Source organism: Trachurus japonicus, chromosome 6 (genome assembly GCF_045865225.1).
Source record: "Trachurus japonicus isolate A0001 chromosome 6, Traja_1.0".
Lineage (NCBI taxonomy): Eukaryota > Metazoa > Chordata > Actinopteri > Carangiformes > Carangidae > Trachurus > Trachurus japonicus.
The window spans coordinates 3,633,816-3,653,029 of NC_140912.1; the positions used below are offsets into that span (position 1 = coordinate 3,633,816).

The window sequence follows — 19,214 nt, forward strand, 5'->3', positions numbered from 1 at the left end:
CCCCCACTCCCCTCTTTCTTTCCATTTTTCTTTCTTTTTTCTCTTTTTTCCCCAACCACCTGTTGTTACATCAAAAGGCAGAATCATAGTATCAACAACTCAGGTTTTGTTGGCTGTGAGAGCAGCACATGAGATTTTCCTGTAGATCGTACAAACACCATGCAGAGTGTTGAGCTCATACCATGTCTGAAATAATTGTATCTGTATTTATGGCCTTGAGTTTCTCAGCCCTGAGCTTGTGGAGGGTTTGCTGACAGAGCCGTGGATAGTGATATTTGGGGGTGTCCTGGTGGCCAAGGATGGGGGGCTTCTGCTGATTTTTTAAAATCTTTTCCTACCTAACTGAGTTAAACTGGACTGAAACATGTGAATTGTCCAGTTGTTGGACGAACCACTTGCTCCTGTGCAGACAGTCTGAATGTAACGGGCCTATTGAACAGGCAGGCTAACGTGAATCACAGGGACATAACATGGGAAATAGAAATATGAGGAGTTTGATCAGTCTGAATTTACATCAGTTGCATGAAACGTGGGTATGGTAATTCTTTATTTTGAGAAATAGGTGTCTAGAAAAAAAAAACACACACTCTGTCATAGCTGTACTCTCTTATCATAACACACACATGTTCAGGTTTTCTTTAGATTTTCAGAGGAACACAGGGTTTTCACTGCATTTCGACTCTGCTCTGCCGTTCCTCTGTGATGTATGTGGGAGTGAGTTATCCTCCAGGGAAATGAACCAGTCTGCTGGGGTGAGTGTGTCTGAAGTGCTGCCAGAGAAGAAACAGTTGTGAAACAGAATACCAGAGAGAGACGTGATCAAAGACATCACGAGATGTCTCCACACCGCATGTCATGCAGGAGACGGATGAGACGCTGCAGTGAAATAATGGTACATGAAAACTCCACAAACTTCATCCTTATTAACCTACTGTATTGCAACAACATATCTTATTTCTCATAGACTGTCTTTAATGATTAATTTATCAGCACTCTTTGAACAAACTATAACAAGACACTCTACATGACTTATTTCTGATAGGTGTCTGTCAGTCTAAGACTTTTTCTACAGTATACCTGATCACTGGCCATTCTTTGTAGTATTTCTATAGATTTAAATGCAGAAGCAGAGAGTTAAACTGCTATTTCATGCTTCTAAAAAAGAAAAAAATACTGATCTTATTTAGTGGATCTGGTTATCGGCCATTTTGAGACTGATCATCATTCTCTGCAAGTTCCAGTCACTCAGCTACGTCTGTGTAGCTGACTATTAGCTACGCAGCTGGCTTCTCTTAAAGATAAATATAAACATCAGAGATATGTTTGAGGTCATTTAGAATCAGTGTGTTTATCACACACGATGTCACCGACAAGTTCATTTGCCTGATTAGATCATGTATGTCACAATTCTGTAAATGTGGATGAGGAAGAAGAAGATCAGCAAGTCGGCTGATTTAGAAGAAGTTATTTGTGCATTTCAAATTAGTGGTGCAGTTTTGTGCCATTTTCATTAGAAATTCATCAGGTTATATGATCAATAGTAGAATAAAATGAGTATGAGAAAAAATCAACATTGACCAAGAGACATTACAATGAATTGCTGTTATTGCAACATATTTACAAATGAATCAAAGACTATTAAAGTAAAGCATTCTCACATTTTAAGATTTTGGAGACAATAGTGCTATACTCACACTGGGTCTCATTCATGAAACGTGAGTAAATCTGTGTGTAGATTTGCACATAAAAGCTCACTCTACTAAAACTCTACTCCGGATTCATGAACGGTGCGGGAAACTCAGATTTGATCGTAAACACGTGTGTAACTTCATGAATGCCAACCCATCGTAATCTAACAACACGCCCCCGGTGATCAGCAATTAGCATAGATCTCCATACATGAATAGCCATATAAGGAGATCCTGACCACCATATTAGGAGGTAGGTGCATCCTGCTCACCTGCGGCCATGACGCAAACGAGGAAAGAGGGAGAGAGAGAAAAAAAGAGAGATCACGGATCGAAGTCATTTTGGGTGAAGTGGAGTCCAGAAAAAATATTTAATTCTCTTCTGTTAGTAGTGGTGTGACTGGGACAGGTCAAAGGCATGGAGGGAAGAAACAGATTTAGTGAATTAAGTAGGCCTATCCTTGGTTTATTAAAGAACCGTTTAAGAAGTAAAGCCAGAATAGTTCGATATGAAACATGAAAAAAAAAACAAAAAAAAACACACAACTCCAGAGCTACAGCAGCGACGGGAGGAGGAGGCTCTTCACAGCCTCAGCTGTAGAGGAGCATGGTTGGATCAACACATGAAGTTATAGGCAGATTATACTGTTACAGAAGCACCAGCCGTCCGTACAGCTCCATCCAAACCGGTGCCGACTGCGCTGCTGCGCAGGGTGAAGTGTGCGTCCACCAAGCGTATACTGTAGCAACACAAAAAAGTTTTTTCCGGTTTTATATCAGATTATTATCATCATTAGATGGAGCCTTGATGTGTTTGTGCATGTCCGATCCCTAAAACGTCTCTCTCTCCAAATATTTCTAATTGTTTGTCATGTTTAAATTACGTGTTTCAAAGGCATCGGCGTATTTTGAACATGAGAGAGAGTAATATGGATTAAAATTGTAATTTTCAACAGTGACAAGCAGTATTTATTTGCATTCCTACATTTACACAAGCGCTACACACAGTCCGGAGCAGGTGTAGATTTTGTGAGTAGCTACGAAAAAATCAGCACTACTAAAAGATTGATGAATGCGGAAATCGCACGTAAATTTGCGCTGCTCAGGGTTTACACACAAATCCGTGCTGCTCACGTTTCATGAATGAGACCCACTGTGTATTCATCCACCATTGAAAGTAGTACCTTGCAGCAATTTTAAACAATAACTGAGATTTTTTTCTTCTTTTAGAAAATTGGCTGCCAGCCATTTTCAGAGCAGAGAGCCCCATACTGCCAGCCGTTTTAGAGCATTTTGAACGATCTTATAAGACCCACAGAATATTGTGTTCTATGACTATATAAACACCGAAACTACCAAGAGAAAGAGTAGACTCTCTTTGTTCAATAGGAAAAAAAAGTTTGTTTCTACCTTTTTCCGTTCTTTTGTAAACAGCAGTAGAACGTAGGCTGGTTTCGCCAAAAACAGCAGTTTTTGACCAAAACACTGAGAAAACAAGCTTTTTGTGGAAAGAAACATGTCAAGCAGAACAGTGACTTTGACGTTGATATTTTTTGCTTTAGTGACACCTCACACATCTGAACAGTGTTCTCCTTCTATAAAACAACAAAAACAACACTGAGAAAGGACTTTTGATGGCAAAATAATAATTTATTTACAAATATCAGTAAAAATGCATTAACTTTTTTGTACGTTTGTAGCTGTCACATGACCTCTGCCCCATGGTCGACCACTGCTCGATCCACCACCTGTAAATTATAGAAATATATAGAATTACCATAAAAATACATCTCTTATAGATGTAGTCAAGTGTGATGTGGAGTTTTTTTTTTTTAACCTTTCCGATCAAAGCGATCCGCCCTTCTCTAAGCAGTAAAAGTTAGCTCGCTAGCAAGTTAGTTTATTTTATTATTTTTACCATTGATGTATTATATTATTACCTTCATGTCTTTCTGGAGCGTGGGGACGAGTCTCTGCTGCTCCTGGTTGATCCGGACGGAATCGCTCGGGTCACGTCCACCGAGCCATCAGTTGAGCTGGGCTCTGGTCTGTGGTGACACCGTCAGCTGCTGATTCTCACCACTCGGCCTGGCTTGATCGCCGGTGTCCAGCGTCGGTGTCTTTTTCAATGATCTCCGTCGTTTTCTCACGATCGCGACCCTCTTCCTCTCCGAACTACCGCGACACACACGGTACATAATGTGCCGACGTGCGGAACACATAGGCTCCGTTTCTTTAGCTAAGTTTCTTTAGCATATCTCTTGTCATCTCGCTTCTTCTTCTCATAATCAATGCTGATCTCTCATCCAAAGAGGGCACTACTGCCCCCTACAGGGCCTACAGGGCACCTACACGTCATTACACTAGTTTACAAGCCTGATATTGATGGACAAGCTCCGCCAGACCGTCCTCCAGCCCTTCCCGTTGAAAAACGCAATTGACGTCTATCGACGTCAATGGCAGTGAACGGTTGTAATTAGATTGACGTCTATAGACGTCAATGGCAGCCAATGAGTTAAACTTAAACAACACAGTGGTAGGGGACCGGGTATCTGTAGTGTTTGACAATAATAAAAAAAGCAACATTGGCCTCACCTGGCAAATACATACTGATACGACGGTGGTGATAATGATACTGTGGTAATTCCAATTATTCAGACAGACCACTTTCTTCACCCTAGAACACTTTGACAAAAATGTGTGTATCTGGTCCAGTGTGTGTGTGTGTGTGTGTGTGTGTGTGTGTGTGTACAGTGTTGGTCAGAACCGCTATCAGCTCTGAAGCAACACGGTGTTCCAACATGGAAAGCAACAGCAGGGAGATTTATTTCGGTGTGCTGGGCCGGTGAGCTGGACTATCAGATAGGCCTGCTGTGAGGAGGCTGATGATCCTCTCCTCCGGGGCAATGTCTTCTCCCCAGGGGCATGAAGGATACCCCGCTACTGGACCATCCATCATGGCCAGCGCTGATACACACAGCGCTGTGGGTATCTGGGGCACTATAGGGGGCAGGATTGTTGCTGCTTCTTTACCTGCAAACATCTGCACCTTAGAGGAGGAGGAGGGGGAGGGGAATTCATTGTTACCCCCGCATGTCAAGTCTCTCTTATTCTGTTTCGATTACACTCCATCCCTGTATCCAGCGGCCTCTATCGCTCTCTATCTCCCCCCCCCCCTGTCTCCATGTCTCTCTCCCAAGGTTCAGCCAGTGTCCCACCCTGCTGTCTCCCCAGGACCTTTATCAGGGAGACGGCTGTGCTCATTAAGGAGTTAATTTTCTCACTCCTATCTTTGATTAGTATAGTCAACCTAAAGTACTGTGAATTCTTTAAATTTCCTTTCCTTGTTATCAAAAACGGAGAGAGAGAAAAAAAGATGGGAATGGGGGGATATTTAATCGTTTAAGTAGTCTTTCTGGGGAACTAGATTTCTCTCTCTCTCTCTCTCTCTCTCTCTCTCTCTCTCTCCCTCTTTTTTTTCTCTTCCCAGCAATGTAAAGAAATCTAGCTGAAAGCCAGCCTAGCTCAGTAATGCAGTTTTTAAAGCGTGAGGATGGAGGGAGGGGAAGGAGGGAGGTGGTGGTGGTGGTGGTGGTGGTGGCGGGATAGGGAGGGAAGAGAGAAGGAAAGAAAAAAAAATGACTTGATGAAATTCCGCTATCAGCTCTGAACCAATATGCAAAATATCTCGCTGGAAATCAAATAGCTATTATGTTTTCATTTCCACGTCGGCGTATTTGCTTAATGAAGAGGAGACAGATCAGACCGGCAGAGAGAGTCTGCAGGAGCCGATAACCGCCAACGGCTCCCAGCTATCCTCACAGAGTGACGCTCCCAGTCACTATGCTTTTTCACCGAAAAAAAAAAAGAAAAAGGGATGGAGGGGAGGGAGAAAAAGAGAACGAGAGAGAGAGAGAGAGTGAGAGAGAGACGGAAGGTAATGGACTATAAGGGATAGAGAGAGAGAGAGAGCACCAGTGATATTGAAAGGGGACAGAGAAGAAGAAAAGAGGTGGTGGTGGTGGGGATGGGGATAAGAGGGGATGAGGAACGGAGAGATAATGACAGAGAGGAGGAAGCCAGAATATAAAGGAGAGACTGCAGGTTAGGAAGGAGAGAGATGAGGGATGAGAGAGGAGTCAGAGACTGAGTGAATTATTATTTTTTGGTTGAGAGGTGAACAGAGCAGCAAATAAAATAAAATAAAATAAAAAAAACAGAGTCTGAAAGTCTCAAAAATTCCTGGAATTCTTTTCAAGCGGAGGCCTTGAACACAAACAGTTTAAGAAATTACTTTTCAGGTTGGACACGTGGCCGTTTGCTTCCACATCCGTGTCCTATACATGTACATGTAGGCGACAGCGTTTCCATGCAGTTCAGGCCTTTGATGTTTGGTGTCCTGTGTTCAAGTGCATCAGCTCAGCGTGATCAGTCATTGTCACGAGTCTTTCGCTGGTGGCTGTGATGGACTTTTTTTATACCTTTTATGCAAATTTGTCCTTTTTTATTTCTGCATTTTTTTTTATTTATCTTTTCATTCCGTCCGTTTCTTCACACTGCTGGCGAGTGCTTTTTATTTCCTGTGGGTAAACCTGCTGTGGCGTGGAATTAAAATGTTCCTCACAGAATTACCTGGACACTCTTCTGCACAGTTGCTGATAATCACCATCGCCACTATTCATGTATTCTTTACATGTAGAGTATTTGTTGGACACACCTACGGCGAATCACAGTCTGATTTATTTGGCACCTCCATAACGTACACTTTAATTGTGAAAAGTCTCTGTCACATTTTGCCACTGCATTGTAAAGAAAAAGACAAAGGAAAATAGCCAACTAACACTCACACACTGGAGCAAGGTGGTGTGTTTTTTAATTTTTTTTGTGATTAGTTATGAAAATAGCTGCTGATTTATAATTTTCTGTAGATCGGCTTATCAAACCACACCTGTCAAAGCACCCCCGGCTCTGAGAGCCGACGGGTGTGTTGCATTATTTTCTACAAATGATTACGTGACAAAAAAAAATGTCATAATGAAAGCAGGCATTGCAGCCTGTGCTTCTGTGATATTCAGAAACAGTGCAGTAAACAGACTTGTGCAATATTCTGCTATAATTCAGATGAAATAAATGACTAAAAAGATATTTAACCTTTAGAGCACAGATGTGTTAACGGCAGTCAGTCAGACACATGTTACTTTATGAGAAAATGTGAATCTTGCATCATGAACATAGAAGGATTGACTTGAGGAAGATGTGAGATGTTGCAGAGGCCTGATGGAGGTGGCCCACCCCTCACTACCAACAGCACTCACTGCTCTGCCACCACTTTATCATCTTCATATTAGATGTGAAGATGTGCAGGACGTTCAATACGTCCCAGCATTTCAGATGTGTCCAAAGGAGAAAAAAAGAAATCTATTTCTTTACTTGAGTTTGTCATCCCTGGAGTAATCAATGCGCGGCCGTAGCAGCTCAGATCCCAAAGGGCTGAGGAGAAAAAGCTGATTTTTATTGAATATAATGGATCGATGTGGCGGTGCTGTGTGTGGATGGAGCCTCTTGTAGGGAACGGTGGCCATGGAGCTGTGATAAGAGCCCATGCAGCATGTGAGCCAGATGTTGTTTAAAGTGCAAAGTTGATTAAAAGTATTTCCTCAGTGGTGGGTAATTCTCTTCACTCTGATCAATAAGTGGCTCCTCTCCAGTGCGTGACTCTGTGTCAGGTACCTCAGCTTCACTCTCTCTCCGCCTCGCACGTTCTCCTCTCCTTCCCATTCTCTCCTCTTTTCTTTCTCTAAATATCCTCTTTTAATGTTTCTCTTCACAAGTCTGTGATTTTCTGATACAAGTACGCCTCTCCCTTCCACCCACCCACCCACTCTCTTTCTCTTCCCCCCTCCTCCCTCTCCTTCTCTTGCTTTCAGGTCTAATGTATTTTTTTTGCGGCGGGTTATTAGCGTGAGAGCGGCGAGGCTTGTGCGTGTTTAATCAGGCTTGTTGAGCATGCAGGTTTGATGTGTGTTGTCTCTGTGTTTAATCAGCGAGCTGCTCGCTGCAGGTTTGATGTGGACGGAGAGTTAATAAAGCAGTATCTTCGGCGCCTTCATCAGCTGCAGCACTTTGTTCTGCCTCTCCTCACACCTCCAAGACAGACAGCTGCAGAGTCTCTGTCTCTGTGCTGGAGCGTCAGCTGTGCTCTGCTATAGCACATCTGTCTCAGTCTCATCTTGACGGCGGTGGACTGGTGGATTTTGTCCTCAGTCAGTGAGAAGTTGTGATTTTATTAAAGGATCAGGCCTCATTTTAAAACTGTGTTTGTGAGGAACAGCTTTTTGTTTTCCTTGTATTCAGTTTCTTTAAGCTGTGGACAGACTGTCACAGCAGCAGTCAGGTCCCCGAGCTGGACGCCTTCGTGTCCTGTCCTTCAGTTTGCTCTGAGAGTTGACTCCTAATAAGTTGACTCCTAATAAAATTTAATAGAAAAAAAGTCAGACAAAGAAGACCTCTACTTCCTCCCAACTGTAAACCTGAGAGCATTAAAAAAAGATCTTAGCACTTTATTGATTATTGAAATAGTTATTTGTTTTTATGTGGCTCAGGTTATTAACTGTTTATCTCTACTCTCGCTCATTGACTTGAATTAAAAGCAGGTAGTTAACACTGAAAGTTCATAGTGAAAAATATCAATGATATCAGCTGGTTATTGCTTCTTGAATTTGCCTTTTGAATATTAATAGATTTGAAAAATGAAACAAAGGTCAGTGTGACAGGATTTATAGCCCTGAAATCCTAATTTATAATTTATATCTCAGATTAATCCAGTAAACCTCTTTGTCCTATTTTTTTTATTATTATTATTAATACTCGTATGTTTAACACCATTACAATCTGAGGTTTGATTTAAAAAAAAGAAAAAAGAATAATTATCATCAACACACTTTGTGTTTTTTTGTATTCTTTTAACTGAAATGACAGCAGCCTGTTTCATATAAACTGAAGCATCTGGGCGTCATGGAGACTCCACAGTGGTCTGTAGAAATTTCACATGTGAATCTATCCTTATTTGTCAGATTCTCTAAAGTATAAAGCAAATACTTGATGTATTGACAAACTGCTTTGTTGCAGCTTTATGCTTCACATTTAACTTTTTTTTTTTACTTGGCATGAATAAGCCCCAGTGTTTGTTGTGTCTTTTATTTTGTGAGTTAACCTAAAGTGATTTGTGCCACACATCAGTGTAGCAGCTTTTGAAGGCAAGTGTATTTCCCTTCAGACAGGAGGCTCGTGACAACGCTCAGAGACATGGAAATACATTAGAAACAGAACATCAAGATGATTCTAAAACTGTATTTAAAGCAAAGGGCCAGTTTGATGTGGAAAAACCCCACTGAGCACTGCGCTGATCAGGTTGATGCTGTTCTCTTGTTCTCAGTGAAGGTTTTCACATTGCAGAGAAAATTCATGAAGTTCCTCTGTGTCCAGGAACATCTGTGAATTATTTCCTGAATTTCATTTTTCAATGTTTCGCTTAAACTTTTCTATTTGCCTCAGAACCATTTTGAAAAAAATAAATAAATGAGAGCCTCAGGCTCTGTTCATGAACAGTTTAGATCCTCCTTTAGTTCAGTGCTGCTGTTGGATAAGTCTCAACTTAATTCATGTCCCTCCTACAGAGATACACATGTGGGCCATGTCTTTTATTATTGCTCCATCTCGTGAACAAGTTCAGTCCAATTTTCCTGTGGATATCACACTGTAACAATTAATAAGGCTTTAACTTTTAAAACTGGCAAATGAAGTAGAATGTGCTGCACTTATCACACAGGCCCAGCTATCCTTTCTGCCAACTATCCGAGACAGGACGAGGAGGGGAACGAGAGAATATTTCTCCTTGGATAAAAGAGGGGAGAAAGTGGAGCTGAAACTTTTCCGCACAATTTGATGTCTGAAAGCAGTGATGCAGTGATTGATTCATTAAACCAGAGCCGTAATGAGGAAAGAAATCATAATTCAAACTTACATTTTAAAGAGGAAATATAATTGCAATTTTATACAGAGAAGTCCCTTTGTACAATTATGATTAAAGGAAAATTAATTGTATGAAAATGTCCTTATAGATACTGAAAATTAGATCTAGCAAAGCTCAGGCGACATAGACCTAATTCTAAAAATATTGTGTACAGGATCGATCTTTTTTTTTCTCTCTCTCTCTCTCCTCTACTCTTTTTTTTTTCTTTATGAAGGTCCAAATCTAGCTGTGTTAATTTTATCTGAAATTAGAGTGAACCATGCAGGCGTGGAAGTTGAAATTAGCCTAAAGATGTTTCATTTACAAAGACAGAAACACTTTCTCAGTCGGCGATTGTTTCCCAGCATTATCTCTGCTTGCTTTTAATTGCTTTGGAAGTGAAATTAACAGAATTAGAAAAATTGCCTCTCCCTTTTTCTACAAGCTTCTTTATTCACGGGTATTGTTGTGTGCTTTGTATAGATTATAGACTCCTTTTGTTCCAGTATTGTAAATATATACGCCCCTAGTCACGGCTTTAGCTCTGAAACAATCCCCCTGTTCGTTCGACACAACCTAATGGAAATTAATTTACAACCTGTCTGGATTGAGGGAGAAAGGTGGGAAATGAAATCTCTGTATTAATTTCACTCTGACTTAGTTATTCAAAAACAATATGCCCACCCTCCTTGACTTTCCAGCGTACCGTCATTATGCACGTTGAGTTGTTTTCACCCTTGGCAGTCTGCAGCATATTAACCATTTCTGCTTCACTGTGGTGATCTCTAATCCTCTTAAAAGAAATGGTTACCTCGAATTATTAATTCTCTCGTGGTATCCTCTCGGGAGCTGAGAATTACGAGTGTCAACTGATGCACATGAGCATAATAGAAATTGGCTTTTTTTATAATCAGATGCAGAGAAGCAGATGGTAAATATGACATTAAATTTCAAGGTTCAGACCGTTAAAGCACCCTGATGTATTCATATTATAGAAGGAGTACCATTAATGAAGCACTTCAAAAAAAAAAAAAAAAAGTCGCATTAAATTCATATTAACTGACTCCCATTTTTTGGATGTAATCTTCAAACAGGCTAAAATAGATCAAAAGTACTGTATAATTACTATGGTCAGCAGGGATTATGAAACTGTAATTGATATAGATCAGCCCTGCACTAATCACTCTTTTAGCTACAATTTTAGGTATACTGTAATTTGGCTTTAAGGTCCCCCTTGGCTTCTTGCTATTAATCTTCTGGATTAGATTGTTCAGCATGTCCAATTCTCCAAACCCTCTTTTGAATGAGTCCAGTTTTAAAAAAGAAAAAAGAAAAAGAAAAACTGGATCAGTGTGTTTGGGGTATTTTTCTCCCTTACAGAACATACTGCACATACATAATCATAAGTAGCTTGTGTCTAACTTCCTTTTATTTCTCACCTCTCCTGCTCCGCTCTGTTTGGACTCGAGGCTCAAGGGAAGACAATTAAACTCAAATCCTTCTGCTGCAGAACTGAAGTCTGATATTATTCTGTGAAACTTATTGCTCTTTGTCCACAGACACAGATCTCTACTTAACGAAGTTCTTATTTTGGCAATCTACATATTAAGGTGCATTTGGTGCTGACCTTTTATTATTGTTATTTACTTAGACATAAATGTGTTATATTTAATATACTGAATCTGATAATTGTTTCAAATGTATCTGCATCTGTCAGCTCTCCAGATATTGCAGGTTCTGAGCTTTTTCCCTCTTTTCCTCACGCAGGTTCCCTCGGGGATGTCGACGGTGGCGAGGACAACATGCTCGACAACCTCAGCCTATCGGGAGAGGAGGGCGGAGTCTCTGACCCGGATGATTCATTAGAGGGTGACAGCTCCAGCCCCCCACCGTACACACCGCTGTACAATGAAGGTGAGAAGGATAGTGTGTGTACATGTCTATACAGTACATGTATCATCATTGTGTCATCATTCTGCGCCACGTTCTGTGCTCTCATGTCCTCTGCAACATGCTTGAAGCTTTCTCGAGAACAGCTCATGCAAAATATCACAGGATACAGAAGTTGTGCTCTTCCTTACTTCTCCTGCCGCCTAGCAACCAAACAAATAGACGCAACACTTCACTCCTGTACTGTTGAAAGTTTATGAAGGGACTATTTTTTTTAATCATTTTAACCATAAGCATCTAAATGTTTCACCATCCTTGTGTCTGTTGCGTTCACATGATGATACAGTAGCACCCTGTCTTTAATGCTATCCCTGCACTGACAGTATACCTCAACATGTTTATTGCAACTCTTATAGTAAAATAATCCAGATGTCTAGTTCACTGGCGGTTGTTGGTGGTTATTACCAGATTTATCTGTCTGTTATCTGGCAGGAGACAGTTAACGTCAACCAAGAGACAACACCGAGAAAAAAAAAACTGTTGAACCATTATGAGGTTGCAGCTTTCCATTTGTATCACTCTTTTATCTCTGAATAAAAAGAAAGAAGAATTCACAAGGTTCAAGCTTGGCTTCAGTGAATCTGCCCCTCATGCACCTCTTATCCCGAGCCTACCCCCCTGTACCATGTGATAGCAGAGTTTTCAGTCATATTCTTTTGACTTATTCAAGATTTCACTAGCTGTGTTTTTTTAATCTCAAAAATTCCTGCTCTTGTGAAATTTTGGGGCTGGAAGTGATAAGCGTCTGTTGGTTGGCTTGGTTTGATAAACCCATGGAAATCCTGTCAGGTGCTAATCGAGACGAGATTAGAGATTAGCTAGAGGTGTGTGTCTGTGTGTGTGTGTGCGAGGGGGAGGGGGGGTTGTGTGTGTGTGTGTGTGTGTGTGTGTGTGTGTGTGTGTGTGTGTGTGTGTGTGTGTATGGGTTTGAGGTGAGGAGTGGGTTATGTGTGTGTTAGATTGTATAAGAAGAAGAAGATGAGAGAACTCAGGCAGACTGCACATGTGAACACCGACTTGGTGTCTTTTTTTGCTTTATTTATGTCTATGTGTTTTAGCCCCCCCCCCCCAACTCTCAACACACACACACACACACACACACACACACACACACACACAGGCAGGCTGTTGATTTACTCCTCTTTCTCTCTTTCTTCTCTGAGGTTCCTCGGGTTGCCCAGTGCTGCCATTATCAGTTCTCTGTAAATCAGCCATGTTTGACGAACCTGCTCTTTCAACCTAGGATCAATACCAGCTCTTTATCTGGCCAGCGCTAGCTAATAAAGGCAAGGCCTCTTATCCACCATCAGAGAGAGAGAGAGAGAGAGAGAGAGAGAGAGAGAGAGAGAGAGAGAATAACCGCCCTGATAACTTTAGTGAGAAAAACCTAGGACCAAGCAGCACTCCGTTCTCTCCATAACCCCCCCCCAACCTGAAAGAGAGCCTGTATATTAATGCTCATATAATAGATCCACACACAAACAAACACACAACTTTATTGAGGAAGACTTCAGCATCTGCTGCTTAGTACATCTCTCTCTCTCTCTCTCTCTCTCTCTCTCTCTGTTGTGTGATTTTTTTTCTCTCTCTCTCTTTTCTCAGAACTGCTCTACAGTTGCAGCGAGTTGCTGAAAACAAGTGAAGTTCCTTTTTTTCAATCACACTTATACATCACAGGAAACCTGATAAAATCCACTTCTGGACTGATTAGTCAGTATGTCACCTCCTTTTGAACTCTAATTGCCGTGCCCTTGTTTAGACCAATGTGAGAAAGATTTTTGTAACCTGCAAGGTTTTGTTTTTTTTTTTAGAGAGAGAGATTTTTCATCAGAATCTGATCAGTGCACTGACACGGAAAATGTGAGTGATGCATAAACAGACAAATGTCATAATCTCTTCTAGTTTTCATTGATGATGGACAGTTAAACACAGCATTAAACACAGTTAATTTGTCAAGTAATTAAAAGATTATAGACAAGATAAGATAATAAAATAACATATTTGCTCATTTCAGCTTCTGTTGTGTGAGGAAGTGCTGTTTGAATTGAACGATGATACTGTTTTCTGTTCTTACAGCAGCTGATGGATTTAAAATCATCTCTTGCTGTTGAAGCATGATGGGAGAAGGACATTTTTTATTTGGTCCTCATGTATTTACGTACAGATTTACATGTCATGAAGCATCAGTACTGGAAAAATAATTCTTCTTACATGTAAAGTAATGTTGATTCCAGCCACGCTTCAGTTCCAGTAGCAGCTCTGTTATCACATGCGCTTAATTTTTATCAACATGCATTATCAATAGCCTGTGAGTCAAAGTGCATCAAACTTGTACTTTTGTATTTTCCCCCTGACTTACTATGCGTCACTGCGTGGACTGGGCTGAGTCTGGATGCTCCACACCTCCTCGCTGTCCTCCCGCCTCATTTCTGCCACCAAACTGATCAATGCACCGAGACTGTTGGCACGAGACCACGAGGGAAACGGACGTGTGAAGAAAAGACGTGAAAAGCAGCTTTAAGGAGAGAGACATAAATGTATAGTGGCTTGTAGAAGTTAGGAGGCGAGATTGTTGGGTGACTTTGCCCTGCAGGTGTGACAGGGGAAGTTCAGCTTATCAGATTGATGGAGACTGTCTTGCTATGGGGGCGGGGGCGGTGGGGGTGGGGGTGGGGGGGCGGTGTTGGCTGGCAGAAAAGTGTCTGTCGACTCCTCCTGATACCTGCCTCCCTGTCTGAGATGATATGGGAGATAATATTGATAATATTAAACGCAATAACTGTGTCTCCAGCTCCCCTCCCTCGCTTCAGCCCTGCAGGATAAAATCAATGTGCCATTCAATGTGATTTATAGCTGAAAATAATGGCACTGTTTAGGCAGGGGGAGGTGTGTGTGTGTGTGTGTGTGTGTGTGGGTCTGCTTGCTTTAGAGTGTGTACAGTATGTTGCCATGTATGATTGTTTGTGTGTGGATGAGGTTGAAAGGTGGATGTGACGTGAAGATGGATAGAGTGTGTGTGTGTGTGTGTGTGTGTGTGTGTGTGTGTGTGTGTGTGTGTATTTGAGTGTTGATTTATTTGACAATGCAGATCCAATCTCTCAACTGTTACATTAATAACGACGGAGTGTGACGGCGTCACGTGTTGATGGGCCGTTTATGGCTACTATTGATCGGGAGCTATTGCTGTTTATCGGAGTGGGAATGCAAGGGTAAACACAGTCTTTGTGCAGACAGCTGAGGTGTTATCGGGGTAGGAGCTGAAGATGGGGTGGGATTTGTGGAAGGTGGGGTGGGGGCCGGAACAGGATGAGAGGAGATAGAGCAAAGTGAGGAGAAAGCAAAGAGAAGGGCAAAACTTCGAAGAGCAGGGATTCACACAAAGAACAGGGAGGGAGAGGAGAGAATCAACTGTTTTTAAAAACAGACTTACAGTGATTTTTCTTTTTTCATGAACCCTGGAGATCTCTTCAACTGTGGATACTCAACTGTGAATGTTGATGTTTTTTGTTTTTTTATTTCACAAAAATCAAAATCATTGATACAAATCAATAGTTATGAACAAATAGATATGACCATGGTACATGCAAATCTGAACCAAAAGGAAGGACAAAAAATAACAGCAACATCAACAAAACAAAGGTGAAACTGGTGTATAGAAAAAAAAATAACATGGCCCTCCATTACAATCATTTACCATTTCAGGGTGAATGTGTTAAAACCAACCTTCACCCTGGCTCAAACTTCCCCACCCACGTTTGAAAATTATATTCTGTTCTTTGTTTCTGTTGATGTCTTTTTCACTGAAATTTCAGGAACATTTTGAAGCTTTCTAGATTTAGTTGTTGTCTTTTTGTAGCTTTTCCCACCATACTAATAATATTATTCAGGTCTTTTCCTTCTGCTTCGTCTCTGAAGTCACCAAAAACTATAGTTAGAGGGCAACAATAAAAGTTTGAACCATGAACCGAAATCCATTTTCCTACTTGAGCTGATGTGTTATTGATTACACCATCCATTGAATTATAAATAATGTGTGGTGTGTTTTTTTCATACATAACATTTATACAGTAGAAGTAGCAAATTATCACTGTACATGTACTTATATTTACAGGTTTTCCCCCAATCCTAAACACAAGACACAAGACACAAGACACAAGAACCTTCAACCAACCACAACAGTTGTTTGTCTTAATGTCTTCATCCATAACTTAGTAGAGCGTACCTGTGGCGTAGTATACTGGGATCTTTGTTGACATGGTAACAATAATACAACCCAGAAGAACATCTGTTGTCAGAATGACAGAATTATCCGGTTATGTTTAGACATGATGACTGCTTCTTTAGGTTTAGATCATGGTTTGGTTGAACAGACCATGAACAGAACTACGGAACTGAACGGCAGTCAGGTGTTTGAAGTCGTATCTATCAATCCTCCCTGAACTCCTCCTACTTTACATCGTAGGTAGTCTTCCAGTAGGTCACATAACAATACAACCTAACCATGTCCATGTGTATTTCTAGGTTTTGAAGCTCAGAGTGAGCTGCTCCTCCTTCATCATCTTGGCCGTGTCTGACTCTCAGCTAATCTGACAAAATGAGCAAAAAGGAAGGACGTGAGTGGAGCAAAGAGTTGGGTACATGACAGTTTGTGGCAAATGTGTGTTGGCCCACCTGTCTCTCAAAGAAGCGTCAGTCATATCGAACTTTAAGCCTTAATAAAATGTAACTAAACAGGTGAGTTCTATGAAAAGGGAGGACATCAGCTGTAGAGGCCAGAACTGCTGTTGAAGTTGGGCGTTTTAAGCTGGGAGCCTGTGGAGACTGCTGGAGACTCACTCTAGTGGCCAATAGAGGAACTCAGGTTTTTAGCATCTGAGTTTTAACTCGACTTCTCAGCCTTGAAAAGGGGATTCGTGGTCTCAATAAGCTGCTTGCACAGACAGGACAGTCTCTGTCTCTGTAGTGCTGATAAGAATGCACCTTGCAGTATTTATAATTATTATATAATATTTGTTTTCTTCAACCGAAAAACAGGGCCGTTACATTTTGCTGTAAATGATCAGTGAGGTTAATAGTGACATGTTTGTGATCCAGTTCCACGCAGTCAGTCTTTGAGTCACCCTGACCCTCTGATGATGATGCAAGAGCAGAGAACAAGGAGAGATCCTCAGCACAGATACGCTGAGGTGCTGTGATGTAACTATTAATCTGATCTTACTAATCAAGAGTCACACTAATAGGGAGGGACCGAGCAGTGTGATGAGCTGACTGATAGCAGCTGCAGAGACAAAGGTCAGGGTTCACATATCCTGTGTATGCTGTATAAACACACACACACACAGGTCCAGCCACGTGCAGAACCACACATGGATCTCTTTGATCAGTGTGCAGGAGGCTGTGTAATCAGCTTGATCAATGGCAGGGATATCAATGCTGATTAGAGGAACACAGGCAGCCCCAGTCTCTGCTGAAGGTGACAGGCTGTGGGGGAGGAGGAGGGGGCGGGGGGGTGATGGAAAGATAGTGGAGAGAAAGATGGAGGGAAAAGACGAGCACAACGAGGCCCACCTGCGTTGAGCGAGGAGGTCCAGAGAGAAGGACGCTGGGCACGGATGGAGATGAAGAGAAAGACAAGAGTGGAGGTGTAGAGAGGGAGGACATGTCTGATCACTCTCTGATTCTCCACAGTTGCAGTGACAATCAAAGGGTCCATCTCACGTGGCGAGGTGTTGTGTTACACAGAGTCATTTCACCGCTGCCTTTGATCAACAGACAGGAACAGCCACTGGCCAGACACACACACACACACACACACACACACATTTTCAGTGGTTGTAGGGATTTGAAAGCCGATACTGAACTTCAGACCTGAAGCTGTGAGGAGTCAATAGTAAATGTGATGTGATGTTTAAATGTGTTTGTGTTGTGCACCCAGAGCCCAAGACGCAGGACTCTGGAGGAGGCACCAACAATGAAGACGAGGACTGGGAGGAGCGAGGGCCCACACACAGCGGCGGGGAGGAGGAAGAGGAAGAGGAGGGGGAGGAAGAGGAGGAGGTGTTACAGTGGAGGGGTCCAGGTCAGTTTATGGTCTATTGATTTGATTGTTTCAACATACCAAAACAAATCCACTCAGACTGACAGGTACAGACAACTGTAGCAAAGATTGTAAAGAAATGTGTTGTAAAGAAATGTGTAACACTCATTATAGGCAGCAGAGCTCCAGACAATGTGCCTTTTTCACCACAGACGTTTTCATGTCTAAGTTAACAGGTCAGATTTGAGTTATCTTACAGTAATTACATACCAGTTAGGAATCATTTACTCTCTTGGGTTTTTCTCTATTTGTTGTTTTTATTTTCATCTAATGAAACAAAATCAATGTGTTAAATGCGCCAGCAGAGCTAACAAATTTCCTGGTGTCAGTTCTGCACGTAACATAATATTATTTTTGATTCTAAATGTACTGACGGAGACGCTGGGGTCTGACGTCACAGTGAAGGGCAGCAACTAAGCGGAGATCAAACTTAGCGTAGGCAGGACTGGCCTTGAGGTGCTTTACTGCCACGAAGTCCAGACAGTCTGACTCATTATGTAACTCGGGATTCAAAAGCGACACCCAGTGGTAGAACTTTGTACACGAGTCTGGCCTGGTGTTTGGCTTCATGTCAAAATACTTGTGTTTCGACACGCTTGCCTGCGTGGTGCTCTGCCATGACCAATCTTAGATAAAACAGGACTCCTCAGGTCTGTACAGATGCTAGTTGTTGTTCTGTTGTCAGTAACTGCAATTGAACCTGACTTGACTTGTATGGTTTCCAGAGTATTTGTCAGGTACATTCAGGTCCTCCTTTTTATGTGAAATGAGAAACTCCACAAATGTAAGAAATGATTAAGCTTAATGCAAATTAAATATGATATTGAAGCAGAGGCTGAAAATTAAATATTCCATTAATGTATATATGAATGTGACAGTTGAGGGTCCTGTCACTATGCCTCTAGTTCATCATGCGCCCTGGCTACTTGTCCAAGGGGACGTCCCTTTGGCCAAGTGGTTGGCGCGCATGACTGTTACCCGGAAGGCTGGGGTTTGAAGCCCACCCGGGCCCTCTTCCCCTTGCCACATTCATGTGAAAAATCCTGTTACTGTAGTGCATGCTCTATATTTTGCTCTGAGGGAGATGGCGGCGCGCATGAGTGCAGCGGCTCTTCGCTCTCCGAGTTAACTGTATTTTACTATTTATTGATTGTATATTGAGTACCCAGTGGAGTAGCAATATAATTTTGTTTATTTTGAATGAATCTAAATAATTATGTGGAAAGTTTGTGTTGGTTAAAATATGGTTGATGTTGATCAAAACACTTAAAGGTGGATTAAAAGAAAGGGATACTACAGTATTTTATCAAGTGTTGGGCAGGGCTTGGGGTTATGGCTGAGGGCGTTAGGGTTAGGGTGATCTTTGTTGTGACATCACAAAGTGGCAGAAGTCCTGACAGCTGGTTTTAAGGCTCAGTTTCTACACACAGCCTTTGTGCATCTCTCTGTGGACTCAGTCATTGATGTT

The 19,214-nt window shown here is 41.7% G+C and overlaps 1 protein-coding gene across 2 annotated transcripts in view; it reads left to right on the forward strand.

Annotated features, from left to right (window-relative positions):
• zfpm1 (zinc finger protein, FOG family member 1) overlaps positions 1-19,214 on the forward strand; it is a 112,929-nt gene that overhangs the window by 41,171 nt on the left and 52,544 nt on the right. For both annotated transcript variants that reach the window (XM_085778342.1, XM_085778341.1), the window contains exons 2-3: positions 11,467-11,613; positions 17,585-17,728. In XM_085778342.1, coding sequence (XP_085634468.1) covers positions 11,467-11,613; positions 17,585-17,728 — 291 coding nt within the window. The remainder of the gene's footprint in view (positions 1-11,466; positions 11,614-17,584; positions 17,729-19,214) is intronic.